The sequence below is a fragment of the Lolium rigidum genome, chromosome 1 (assembly GCF_022539505.1).
Source record: "Lolium rigidum isolate FL_2022 chromosome 1, APGP_CSIRO_Lrig_0.1, whole genome shotgun sequence".
NCBI classification, from domain to species: Eukaryota; Viridiplantae; Streptophyta; class Magnoliopsida; order Poales; family Poaceae; genus Lolium; species Lolium rigidum.
In genome coordinates this window covers 256,457,294-256,470,711 of record NC_061508.1, presented here as the reverse complement: position 1 = coordinate 256,470,711, position 13,418 = coordinate 256,457,294, and the positions used below count along the sequence as shown (strand labels likewise).

General features: G+C 44.2%; 2 protein-coding genes and 1 non-coding gene across 4 annotated transcripts; 2 read left to right on the top strand and 1 right to left on the bottom strand.

Annotated features, from left to right (window-relative positions):
• The first annotated feature begins 4,933 nt into the window (after positions 1-4,933).
• On the top strand, positions 4,934-8,293 carry LOC124692880 (PHD finger protein EHD3-like). Its single transcript, XM_047226323.1, is given in 7 exon segments — positions 4,934-5,285; positions 5,287-5,322; positions 5,606-5,726; positions 5,900-6,193; positions 6,683-6,772; positions 6,924-6,971; positions 7,061-8,293. Coding segments are annotated over 7 exon segments (1,599 nt in total). The 5' UTR covers positions 4,934-5,175; the 3' UTR covers positions 7,961-8,293.
• A 1,209-nt stretch (positions 8,294-9,502) lies between these two features.
• LOC124692868 (UDP-galactose transporter 1-like) lies at positions 9,503-12,185 on the top strand. Of its 2 annotated transcripts, XM_047226312.1 has the most exons (6): positions 9,503-9,649; positions 9,742-9,868; positions 10,718-10,967; positions 11,046-11,253; positions 11,502-11,733; positions 11,819-12,185. In XM_047226312.1, exons 2-6 carry the CDS (start codon positions 9,758-9,760, stop codon positions 12,026-12,028), a joined length of 1,011 nt encoding a protein of 336 aa, XP_047082268.1. In that variant the 5' UTR covers positions 9,503-9,649; positions 9,742-9,757; the 3' UTR covers positions 12,029-12,185. The 2 variants fall into 2 exon arrangements, with proteins under 2 accessions (XP_047082268.1, XP_047082260.1); XM_047226304.1 differs by having other exon boundaries at positions 9,503-9,868.
• Positions 12,186-12,906: 721 nt separating this feature from the next.
• On the bottom strand, positions 12,907-12,979 carry TRNAR-UCU. The gene has a single exon. It is a non-coding gene; the product is annotated as a tRNA-Arg (tRNA).
• Positions 12,980-13,418: the final 439 nt, after the last annotated feature.

Below are 13,418 nucleotides of genomic sequence, written 5' to 3'. Positions count from 1 at the left end.
GGATCCGACTCCTGGCGCAAGTCAGACCAGATCCGGCTCCTTGTTCTTGGGCTGGACTTCTTCCATCTAGATCAACAACAACTGGGCCGCCCGATGGGTCATATTCCACCATCACCATCTGTGGGCCACCCGAGCTTGCCGGATCTAGGCACTATCGATGGTACACCCATGAAGTATACCCACAACACAACCGTATCAACCGCCTCAAGAACCGCAAGATCAAGTCAACAAAATGGGCATGCCCCCATATTCTTAACCAACTAGGCTTACGCCATGATTTCAATACTCTTAGTAACAATGTTGGTTTGCTTCACTTTGTTTTTCAGGAGGATGCCACCTATCGGCGCTTGACACTCGAGTTCCTGAGCACCTTGAAGCATACTGGGGAAGTATCACAACTCAGAGGAAAATCAACCCGGAGTCGACCGGATATCATTCCGTTTGATGAACCATGAGTATGAGCTAACTCTAGATGAGTGGTGCCACTACTTTGGCTTTGAGAATAGCACTTCCGCCAACCGTTACTCTTGCTTTACTTTGAATCTGTCTCCTCTCAGTTATTTTAATAGGATGAGAGTATCTAACACACCCCCTCAGTGGAATACTATTGAGTGCCCTGCTATTCGCTATTTGTACTATGTTATTGCTAACACGTTGCATGCATGTGGTGATTTCACAAGAACCAATGAAGAGGACATGATGATCCTCGCAAAGGGTGTGTTCCGAAATAGCAACATCCGTCCAAATTTGGGCGCCCTTCTCATCATCTACCTGAACCACGAAGCACTTGAAGCTCAGGGCTCCATACATGGAGGGAGAGTCATCACCATCTTGGCAAGAGGACTGAACATCAATGTGAGTAATTTACGAGCATTGAAAGGCCCTCGCTACCTTGGTTTTACTACTCTAAATGCATGTGGTATGGTTAGAAGATTAAATGGTAGATATTACTTCAACATACCGGGAGCTGATCACTTGATCTCTGCCCCTTGCGTAATGGTTTATTCTCCATTGAGAATGGGCATTTGCATTATGATGCGCAGGTTGAGGCGAGTCTACCACAACAACAAAATGAACCCCATGGAGAAGAGGAAGTTGAACAAGAACATGCAGGACCGGAACAGGAGCAACAACCACTCAATGACTTCACCACCTACCAGGACATGTACGCACTCGAAGGAAGCATTGAGAACATGAGAAACCTCGCCATCAGACTTCGAGACTCCACCAACGATCTCGCTTCCCAGTTCACTCATTGGAGTAGCCAATGGAACTTTGGGAACTATCATCCACCGCCACAATGAGCTCAACAAGAGGGCTTGCAAAAGCCTAAGCTTGGGGATGTGTTCCTCAAGCATTTTTATTTGTGTTTAATAAGTTTGTACTCCAGCTCCTTGAAAGAGCTTTGAAACACTCGTGTTGGTTTGTTCCAACACTTTGCTTTTTATTTGCTTTCTATTTTATTTCATTTTCCTTTATTTTTTTAGTTCCTTACTTTGTCGACAATCTCTTTCTTTTTTCTTTCTCAATCCTAAATTCACAAAAATACAAAAATATTTTCCCTTTTATCCTTGTTCATGAAAAAGCGGATTTACATTTGCCTCTTTGCTTTGATATTATTAATGAGAGAGATTACCAAGAGTTTTGAAGGAACACATCATAAGGAAGAGGAATGTGAAGTCACCTACAAGAGGTATGTCCTATGTACGTCTCCCATTTTGGAAGTTTCAAAATTTTTATGCTAGTTAGTAGACTTGTTAAGATATGGTATTAGTGGGAGTGATTTGAAACAATTGGAGTAGAGTTTTTATTTGTGTGTTTAATTAATTATGAAAGCTCTTACTCTAGTTCATTTAGTTAACTGAGTTTTGCCTTGGAAATAATATTTCCAAACAAGTACCACGAGAAAAAGTCTAGAAGTATGACTTGTATGATGACCGATTGTTTTAAGGGTTTAACTTTGGAGATGCTTAACTTAGATATGGTGATAGACTTGATAGCACTCTTGATAGGAGTTGTTTGATTAAAATGAAGTCTAGTGGTAGCTGAGATGTGTGCCAAGTTGTAACGTTGTGAATCAAGTACGATAATGCTTAAAACTTATCTACAAACTATGGTGCACACTCTTGGGATGCTAACAACTCCGTTGGCTTATGAACGATTTGAGGTATAAATCCGAATTTCAGCTATTGAGTTGAAGGCATAGGTAGCTAGCTACTCGTGTGTACTATCAGCCCCTTGAGTGTTGCAAAATTTTACTAAAAGGTCATTCATGACTTCTGATTAGAAACTATCGTTGGAATCCAAAAGTATCACTTCTCAAGTCTTGGCATGGACTCGTTACTACTAGATGAATCTTCTTGAAAAGCAATGAATAGATAGTAAGTGTTTTGATAGTCTTGATCTATTGATGTGGGCGTAAATAAGATACTTCATTGCTTATACCTCTTTTGACATGAATGCTCATACTTAATTTTGACGATAATAAAATTACTAGTGTTCCTTGGCAAACTGAGAGTTAACTACTTAAGCTAAGAGTGATTGTTTACACAACTAGTTATTCATGCTCATAAATCTTTATTGTGATTGTCTCGAGTTACCAATGCTTGTATTATATTCTTGGCACTTCTCTAACTATGCTAAGCTTTTGAATGGAAGAAGTGCTGGACTCATAAGGCTACCACTTGTAAGTGAGTTTACTTTTCCTTTATTTTGGTTTAAACGTCAAGTTCCTTATGGTTTTTGTTTCTTGCTCGAGGACGATCAAGTTTAAGCTTGGGGAAGTTGATGGATGTGAAATACATCACATTTTCTCGCGTTTAAACCTTTAGCTAAGTCAAGAAATTGACTAAGTTTACCTCTCAATTTGTTACTAATGACTAATTATTGTAAATATGTGCAATCTCTCCTATCTTTGAATGGTGTCCATGAAATCACGTCATAATGACAAATTGACCTGCAATTACTGAAGAAAATCACGTCACAAATACAACAAAGTTGACTAGGCTTGAAAAGACGGTTATAGAAGGTTTAGCGGACACGGGTACGGGCAAGGCCCGCCCGTACCATCCGCCCATACGGCCCGCCGCAACATTCCTAAGGTCAAACCCTATAAGTTATGTGAAGGACACGACACTAAAAGGAGGGGAGCCATTCGTCGCTAAACAGAGCCTCCATCCATCAGATCCATCTACACCACACCGAAGGAGATCCATCACCATAGTTCATCCATTCCATCTCCAATCTCCTCCATAGCCATAGCCATCACCATTGTAATAGAGATCTCCTTGAGAATTAGCGACCATTGTAAGAATATTGTGATTTCAATCCAAATATTTCCCACAATGATTGCTATCTTTGATCTTGATCTTGATATTATGTGTGAGTAGTCCTCACGGGCTGCGGGTTGTGGTGAATCGTCGCATCATTTATGTGCATCTAATCTTATAATATGTGTAAGGATTGAATATGAGTTTTGAAATCTTGTATCCTTACCTCTTTTCCTCGATTCGATGATCTGCAGGTACCCATGTCTATCGGATCAATCAAGGGAAGAGGTTGGATGAGTGGAGAACGGCGTGGTACCGCGAAACCTCAGTGACAGAAAGGGGAAAGTAATGATACATGTTTAGTGATTCATTCGGAATCAACGATGCAATCATCTAGCTTAATGCTTTGGTCTATATTTATTTACTTAATAACTGTTGTTACTCGCGGCAGTGAGAACAGTGGTTGGACCAAGGGGCTCTTGTCACCTCTGCTTTAGGGGCAAGAGTATTTATGGATGTGCTGCTCACAAATCTCTTATCTCTATTTAATTCACTAAAGATTTGCACTTCATTTCTATATGTATGCATAGCTGCAGGAGAATCCTTAACCCTGGTCTATTTCCACCATTGAACACAACCCATTTAAGAGTAAACTAGATAGGTTTGATAAACATAAAATCAAATTAATTAGCAATTCTTGTAGATGGTTTCTTTACACCATTTTAGCAGTGCTTTCCAAAGGTTCGATTAAACCTAGATCTTTTAGAAAAAAGCTTATCATACTACAATTCATAATCCGGATCGAAGGTATCAAAGGTTAGACTTTGAACTTCTCATGTGTTGTCGCCCCACTTGCATACCGCTGCTACGAGCCCCGAATTACCAAGAAAATTCCGCATCGCCGCGAAAACTCGAACCACCATTACTAGTCCTCAGACCTCAGCTTGCATGGAATTCTCCATCTCTAATTTCACAATGGAACATACAAGATATGTTCCAAGATAGCAACATATAGCAGAGCTTCACGTCGCTCCCTCCTGAAACCAATCGGTAGGAAAAAAACACGAGTGCATATGGCCGAATCCCATCCGGATTGAGCAATCTCCAGGCATGATGCGTCCAATGGAGTTCACTCGGGGAGCCTTCCAAAACTCGTCACTCCGGCCAGATCAAAGAGGCCAAGCATCAAGCAGATCTTCATCTTGGCGCGGGAGAAACCCTAGAACCACCACATTTATTAGGCAGATCGATAGCCCCCCTCGACGCCGCCAGCTGACCCCCCTTCGGTGGAAGAGGAGGCAAGCTAACTCTAACTTCACGCAAACCCTCTAGCCTGCCGCTCTAGGCGCCAGAGCAAGGCCAGAATCTTACATCGCGCCGCCTCCTCTAGCACCTCCGAGCCGCCGAAATTTTTGCTATTTGTAAATCATATGCTTAAGAGTGCCCCTAAATGGTCAGTTGCATATAAATTTCGTCCCTTTTTATAAATATAGGTGCTAGATGTGAACGTTTTATTTGAACTATAAATAGTTACTCCATGCGTTTTGTCTTATTAAAGAGACCTGATATCCAAAACTTTGAGGAATCTGAGTAGGAGAGGGTAAGAATAAGATAGCCGTCGCATACATACAGGAAAGAGGAAAGCCCAAGTAGTCCGTCTGGCTTTCCCGTTTGGTTTTTCCTCTTCCAAACTCATCTCCCACTTCGTCCCGCTCCTCCTCTGTCCTCTCCTCTCTGCTCCCCGCCGGGAGATCCCAACTCAAATCCTCCTCCGCAACCGCTCCCCGGAACCCTAGAATCTTGCTCCCTCGCCGCCGTTGCTCCCTCCCATCCCCTCCGAGCCTTTGCTCACGGTTCCGGACGCTCTTTGCTGGGCATATGCGGTAGCCGCCGCGCGTGCCGGAAGATGCCCTACCAGGACGGCGCCGGCGCCGCCCGGACGCCGGCCCCGCGCAAGCGCCGTGCCTCGGGGGAACTGCCCTCATCCGAGCTCGTCGTCACCTACAAACGCCGCCGCACGGCCACACGCGGCGCCAGCTCCGACCCCGGAACCGTAAGCATCGGCATCCCTAGCCGCGCGTCTCGTCTCCTCCCCACCCTCCGCCCCCCTTCTCGCTAATTCAGTTGGAGCACCTCGCCATCTGCCTCTCTGGTGCCACCAGTCGCCCAAGATTTCGTTTTTGCGCTCCTAGATTCGCACGCTCTGTTCTTGAAAATGCCACGAATCTTGCTCGCCTAGCAATTTCGCACCCAACAGAGCAAAGATTTCCTCTGCAGAGATGTTCCGCATAACTGAACTTTGCTCATTGTGCTTCCTTCGCTTGCTTTCTATGCAGCCTTGTGCCACCATGGTGGCGTGCAGCGGCAATTCTTGCCAAGATGGGCAGCAGATGCTGGCCAGAGCCAGACATTGGATTACTTGGAGGGACACATTGGAGGGCTTCCTGGAATCCCCAGGTGTAAATAAGGGTGGCGGGATTCAGAGCTGCATCCGTGATGCGCTCAGATACAACTGCTGTCAACCGGTGCAGCAGGTCAGTGCTAATGCTCTTCTTACGCATCAGTTAACAGACGAAGCAACCTTCGTGACTGGATTTTTCACTGACGGAAAGTTTCTCTGCGATTACCAGTGTATCCTAGGCGAGGGCCAACCAGCATCGGCGGCAGATGCTAAAGAGATTGGTTCCTCTGTGGCATTAAAAGATGCAACTGAAGCATCTTTTGATGCCAACACAGCAATGTGCAACAATGCTCTCCTTGAAATTTTAGTCTCGGAGAAGTTTGCATTGTTGTGTGATTTGCTAGTCAAAACTTTCCATGTAAATAAGGTTCATCAGGTCATCGATTTGGTGAAAATTGATACCAACATGAGAAATGGAAGTTATGCACAGCAGCCGGAGCTGTTCAATGACGACATCCAGCAGGTACCTGTTTCTCCGCCAGCCATTTAAAAAGACTAGATGTGTTTTCTGTGTTATATCTGATAGAGACGTATAAACACCACTTTAACTTGGCAGCCTGGAGTAGGCTCTTTATACGTTGTAGTTCTGAAAATGGACCCTGTATTCTTACCATGGTAGTATCTGTGAGCTGATGGTGCCATGCCCAGGGTTTTCCTTTTACTTTCTTAAATGGACAGATATTGAAAAATAATTATAACGTGGTCGGGTAAAATTAACTAATGGTTAGATTTGGTGTAGCAGTGTAGGTGTTCGTATCACCTCCTGTACCTCTCGAACAGTTGAATTGCTCTTCTTATTTCTGATGTTTTCACTTTTTCATCTCTTTTTACCTGCTTGAGATCATTATTCTACGAAACATCCCCTGAAGTTGCGTAACATTCATGCAGATAATACTTTTAAAGAATGTGTCTTCGTACTCATTATATGTATGTATATTTATGTATGATCTAGATATGGGAGAAGTTTGAACAAGCTGGCCGAGAGATGTCAATGCTGGCGAGCAATCTTCCAGTCATTTCACGAGCTTCCTATCAAAAGCAAGTAAGTTTGTAACTTTTGCCCCCGCACGTAAGAGACATCTATAACCACATACTTGGTAACCATGCCTCTAGCTGTTGTCGAGGCTTTAATTTGTTGTTATCATTCCTCCTTATGCTGGTGCTGGGCATTACTTACGATAGATTCTTTACAGGCTTCTGGGGTTTCTGAAGTAGAGTTTCCTGCTGAGCACAGGATAGAAGTAAGTGGTTTGTTTGGGGACATTTTCCTAGACATACTTGTAATTGTTACATTCAGTTATTATGTTATACTAATTGCATACTTCATTAGGAAACAAGTTTGGTGGGTGCCATCCACAAAATCCCAAAGGATTCGAATACCACTATGCAGTTCTCCCCATGTGATTCTGGTCACTCTACAATGCCAAAGCCAACTGCAAAATGTGGGCTTGGTCGAGTTTGCACTTGCAAGCAATGTGGGACCAGTGCAGAAGAAGAAAAAAGCTTAATCTGTGATGGATGTGATACCACGTACCACTTTGACTGTGTCAAGCGACTCCATCCTGCCATGAAACAGATCCCAGCGACCTGGCACTGTCCTGACTGCAGCAATAAGGGAAAGGGGCTGGCTTCAGGCACCAAGAATAATAATGCCCACCATGACAGCTTGCATGGTGATTGTCCACTGTGTGACAAGCTCGAGGTCGTCGAGAAAACAGAACCTCCTGAAGTCGCCAGCGGAATTGAGGTAGCAGAAGAGAGAGAGGGGAGCTCGGTGCCAAGCGTGGAGGAAGACAACGAGCCGGACCTGTACACGACCGCCCTGTCCAAGCTGTGCAAGCACTGTGGCACGTGCGAGGACGATGACAAGCAGTTCATAGTGTGCGGCCACCCTTACTGCCCTTACAAGTTCTACCACATCCGGTGCTTGAGGACGAGCCAGATCGCGTTCGGGAAGCAGAACAATCTGGATTGCTGGTACTGTCCCTCCTGCCTCTGCCGAGGCTGCTTCAAGAACAAGGATGATGAGGAGATCGCCCTGTGTGATGGCTGCGACGAGGCCTACCACATATACTGCATGACCCCGAAGCGCACCTGCGTCCCCAAGGGCCACTGGTACTGCCCGCAGTGCAGCGTGCGGAGGGCGAGGGAAGGGCTGCAGAGGTACGAGAAGTCAGTCCTGAAGAAACATAAGAGCTTAGCTGAGCGTGCCAGCCAGTCGGACGCTTAGCTAGTTGATGATGATTGGCCAAGAGCTAGAGAAGTAATAAGCAGAAATATTGTTTCGCAAGATTTTTGCTTGGCCAAAAGCACGATTCTTTGGCCCTCTTTGGAGGGCTATATATTATACACTGGCTTGAATAGTTGAACCAGCCAGTCGGTTGTGCAGTTGACAATTTTACAGGGAGAAGTCTTGCCTGTTTATGTAGGCTGTACTGCTTAAAACATCAGTTTGATTTATTGTTTTCCCACTGTGAGAAGGAACACTAGCGTTGCTGCCCCCTTGTAACTTCTGTAAGGAACGAATGATGCCCTTGTCTATCTTATTGTTACTGTTGCATAATAGCAATCTTTGTTCCAGGTGTGGTTTGGAAGAGAATGGTATTGACTTAATTTTTTTCTCTGCAATTTTGCTAGAGCTGTCTCTCAGATTATTCAGTTGGAAATCCAGGAAAGAGAACTTGTTCAACAGGAAAACAGGTGTCCCTCCTCATCAGGTAAACCATGCTGCAACTGCAATCCTGAAAGGCCATGAACTTGCAGGCCGGTGGTGGCTCAGCAGTCAGCACACAGCTTGGCTCTAATTTTGCCTCAAGGGAACAGTTTTAAATCCAATTTAGGACTAAGCACCGATACTGAAGTGTTTTCCAATCCCTCTTGGAAAAAGAGAGAAGTCCAATTTACCCCCCTAAACTCGTCTCAAAGATCAGATTACAACCCTCAACTTTACTTAGAAAATGCAGGTATTACAGCTATAGCAATTCTGTCAGTTCAAGATTGGAGAATGCAGCAACTGCATCTTCGTACAGGTCTCCACAAGCTCTGGTCCGACCCCCCTTCATGCTGAAGCTTCGGCTCTTCCCCAGGCAGCTCAGGTCTCATGGCTTCTACACGAACATGCAGGTCACATTCCTCACTGACACCTTCACCACCGCCAAAAGCAGCAGCATACAGAGATGGTAGAGCAGTACTGGGAAATTTGCCAGAGCATCACAGATTATATACCACACTTCCAGAGATCTCAATGGCGCGGCGCACAACTGTGCTCATCAGGTTCTCACACAAAACCGCATTCGCAAAAAAAGAAGGTTCTCACGCAAAACCTGACTGATCCTGTCATCGGCTGTATTAATTCAGCTCATACGAATAGCATCTGTCCTGTCTTTGTAGTTTCCCAAAATGCCCAATCTATGCACGCTTTAATTTGCACAAGAGCTGAAATGCAATTGGTGCCGCTGCCGCAGGCGCGCCTCTCCTTTGTTGAGAAAAACTTTTTTTCTCTCAATTTTGTGCACCATATTATGAAACATGTTCAATATAGTAGTAGTGTTATGATTGATGGGATATCGAGGTAATTTGTTTTTAGAAGTTATTATGGTTTATGAATTATGAGTATAATCTTTTTGCAATCTGCTGTAATTATCTCTCATGACACGTGCTGAAGCTGGGTTGGGCCACGTACAGGGATGAGCTGATAAAAATTAACTCATCAGCAACGCGTTACGATGACAAACAGAAACGCGTCACACTCACACAAACCGAACTCTCGACCTAAAACCGGCACAAATCCGTACCCTCTCTCTTCCTCTTCATCCTCCTCTTCTCGACTTCCTCCTGTTATTGACAGATCAACACAGCCTTCAGTTGGCAGCTTTCTGGAAGAACCTTCTAGGAGAACCGCCCAGGCCGGCCATCAGGAGTAATGGATCTTCGAGAGAGGAGTTTTCCATAGATTAATCAATTACTGCCGGCCGGTTTCGGACTTCTTCCCTTCTTCTTCTTCATCTGGAGAGGCGTTTTCTGTGCGATGGAGGAGGGGAAGATGGGGAACGTGGCCACGGTTCGCGCGGTGCTGGCCATCCTCCAATGGTGGGGCTTCAACGTTACCGTCATCATCATGAACAAGTGGATCTTCCAGGTACTACCAAGGCTTCTCCGTCCTTAATTTTCTTTTTTCTTTTTCCTCGCACTCCAGTGGCCTTTCTCATGTTCATGAGTTGATCCGTGTGTTGAAGAGTAGATTATCTAGTGATTTATTATCATGCCAGGAACGTAAAAACAAATATTATCTCCATGAGTGTAAATTGTTTGAATTTAGGTTTCGTTGCAAAATGACTTTTTAGATTTGGTTGGAAGTCAGGGTTAAGATGTATGTGAGGAGGAGAAACGAAAATTGAAGTATTGAAAAACTATGGTCAAGAAAGTAGATTGGAGATGGGGTCTTTCTGTTTTGCAATATATGTTTGTTTTTCAATATGATGGTAACTGAAACAACATAACTTGACGAACAACCAAGGTTCAGACTTAGATCAAGAGCCAAACTAGAATTGTTGTGTCCTCAATTGTTTAGTTGGTAGCTCCATGATATTTGAGAATAAGAAGAGTTTAAACATATTTCACCTTCAATGACACATGGATGAATATTTCTCATAAACTTCTTTGACTGTCTATCATTAGGAGCTTATTTGGTATTTCCGTTATGTCGCAGTCATGGGAAAGGGGGTAGCCAGTTTGGAAAAAAGAAGTTGTCAACGCACTGCACTTGGAACTAGAAATAGATCATAAATGACTACCTTGTACCTTCACAGGTCTGAAAATGATACATAACTGTCAGCATTATCTTCAAAGAAGAAACTATCTGCCCACTTCACTTGGAATTAATTATTTCTTGCTGTCAAGTTTAAAGGAATAATTGTGCATGTCCCTATTGCAGTCTCCACATCACGAAGCCATGATCTTGCTAATTTAAAGTTCTTCTTCGATGCAGAAACTGGAGTTCAAATTTCCTCTGACTGTGTCATGCGTCCACTTCATATGCTCTTCCATCGGAGCTTACATCGCAATCAAAGTGCTCAAAATAAAACCGCTGATCGAGGTTGCCCCCGAGGATCGCTGGAAAAGGATATTCCCTATGTCATTTGTGTTCTGCATAAATATTGTGCTGGGAAATGTCAGTCTGCGGTATATCCCGGTCTCCTTCATGCAAACCATAAAATCTTTCACTCCTGCAACAACAGGTTATCTGATTTCTTGCTCTTTGTTTGGCACGCCTTTTTCGCAGTTGCTGTCACATATTCTGATTCATTGTAAAACAGTTATTCTGCAGTGGTTGGTCTGGAGGAAATATTTTGAGTGGCGCATATGGGCTTCTTTGGTTCCAATAGTGGGTGGAATCCTCCTAACTTCAGTAACTGAGCTGAGCTTCAATATGTCTGGTTTTTGCGCTGCCATGGTTGGTTGCCTGGCCACATCTACAAAAACTATCTTGGCAGAGTCCCTACTCCATGGATACAAATTTGACAGGTAAACAGTAATCTGGTCAGTTTACAAAAGAAACGATCGCATAGGATCTGTCTGAGTTGCACAACAGATAAAGGGAACAGTTGTTTTCGTCATCTGATGTTACTAATTGTTACCAGAGTTGATCATAGATATTGGAATAATACTGCTGATTTGCTCATTATTCTGCAGAATTTATTTCTATTTTCATAGTACTGCGATCAAGTATGATCTTACAGGGTGATTTGCTGATCTTATTTTCTTTTCTGCAGCATTAACACAGTGTACTACATGGCACCCTTTGCCACCATGATACTGTCGATACCAGCGATTGTTCTCGAAGGGGGCGGCGTGATCAACTGGCTTTACACATACGACTCAACTGTCCCTGCACTGATCATCATAATTACCTCAGGAGTGTTGGCCTTCTGCCTCAACTTCTCCATCTTCTACGTTATCCATTCGACTACGGCGGTGACCTTCAATGTAGCCGGCAACCTTAAGGTGAGAGTGAGCCCCTCTTTATCTTGATTCTGCTTCTTCAGTTCAAGTTCAGCGCTGACAGACTGGTACCATGATTGGTGTGCAGGTTGCTGCCGCGGTGCTGATCTCGTGGATGATCTTCCGAAACCCGATCTCCGCCATGAACGCCGTAGGGTGTGGGATCACGCTTGTCGGCTGCACCTTCTACGGCTACGTGAGGCATCTGATCTCGCAGCAGGCCACAGCCCAGAGCCCGCGCACCCCGAGAAGCCGGTTGGAGATGCTCCCCCTAGTAGGCGAAAAGCAAGAGAACTAGCAGTCATGACACTGACATATATAGAGGCACTCTTGACAACCACAGGAATAATGAGAACACGGCTTTGGGGTTTAGCAGAGTTTTTCATAGGATACACAAGTGACGATGCTGTATTTGGTCACCCGGCTTTCTTCAGATGTTTTCTGTTAGTTGCTGCACCCGGTTTATTCTTCTTGAAATGCTGGTCTGACATTTTTGGTATGTGTTGCTGGTGGACTAATACTTTCTTGTGCTAGTATGAATCATTAAGGGTTAAGGGTGTTGCTTGCAGTAGCATCGAGCTATTGACGTCATCACATATACATATATATATCCTTAGATCAACCGGTAGGAGCGTTTGCCTTCTCATTCAGAGAGAGGGAATACTATTTTTGCAAAAGGACCATGTTTTTTACAAGGGAAAACATTCTGAAATAAGAACCCTAAGAGAACAAGCACTCACTCTACTCAACCATCATCCCAACCTCATGGGGAAATCGTACCGAAAGCTATGGGGCTGAAGGATATCTTGGTTTGCAATATCTGCAAGTCGTTTCAGTGAAGATTCTTCTGTTATGCTCCTTCCAAACATCATCACACATGACATAGAACAGACGACCACTAAGCATCCCTTTGATGGACTTATCGGCTATGACAATCATGGCGTCCTACCATGAGTTGATCGAAGGGTGGGTCTTGGGGCACCAGAGCCAAAAGGTACGCATCCGGGGGACGCCAAAATGCTGGAAATGAACTGTGGAAGTGAGCCCTATGTACAGAACTCAAAGGAATTTAGGACAATGTATCTGATCGAAGTGAGTGGATTCGTACATTGAAAGAGCGTATCAGGGTTCGCTAGCATAAGCAAAAAATAAAAATATAACAGAAGTGCTATATCACACGCTCGGTGGGACTCGAACCCACAATCCTTTGATTAGAAGTCAAATGCCTTGTCCATTAGGCCACGAGCGCTTGATGTTATAATATATATTTGAGTCGATGAAATCATAGAAGTCCTATCTTTTCATTAAGAGAGAGGGAATGCTATTTGCAAAGGAGGCATATTTTTTGCAAGGGAAAAATATTCTGGAAAAAATAACCTAGGAGAACAAGTACCAGCTCTACTCAACCACGGTCCCAACCTCATGAGGTAATCGTACCGAAAGCCATGGCAGCTGAAGGATATCTTGATTTGCAAGATCAGCAACCATAACGTAGGTACCTAAGATGGGTTTCGATGAAGATTCTTCTGTTTCGCTCCTTGCAAAGATTACACATGACATAGAGCATCTGTTTGATGGCCTTATCAGCTCTGGCAACCATAGAATCCTCCATGAGTTGACCGAATGGTGGGGTACCAGAGCTAAATGGTGCGCGTCGAGGGATGCCAATTCGTTGGCAATGAGGATCC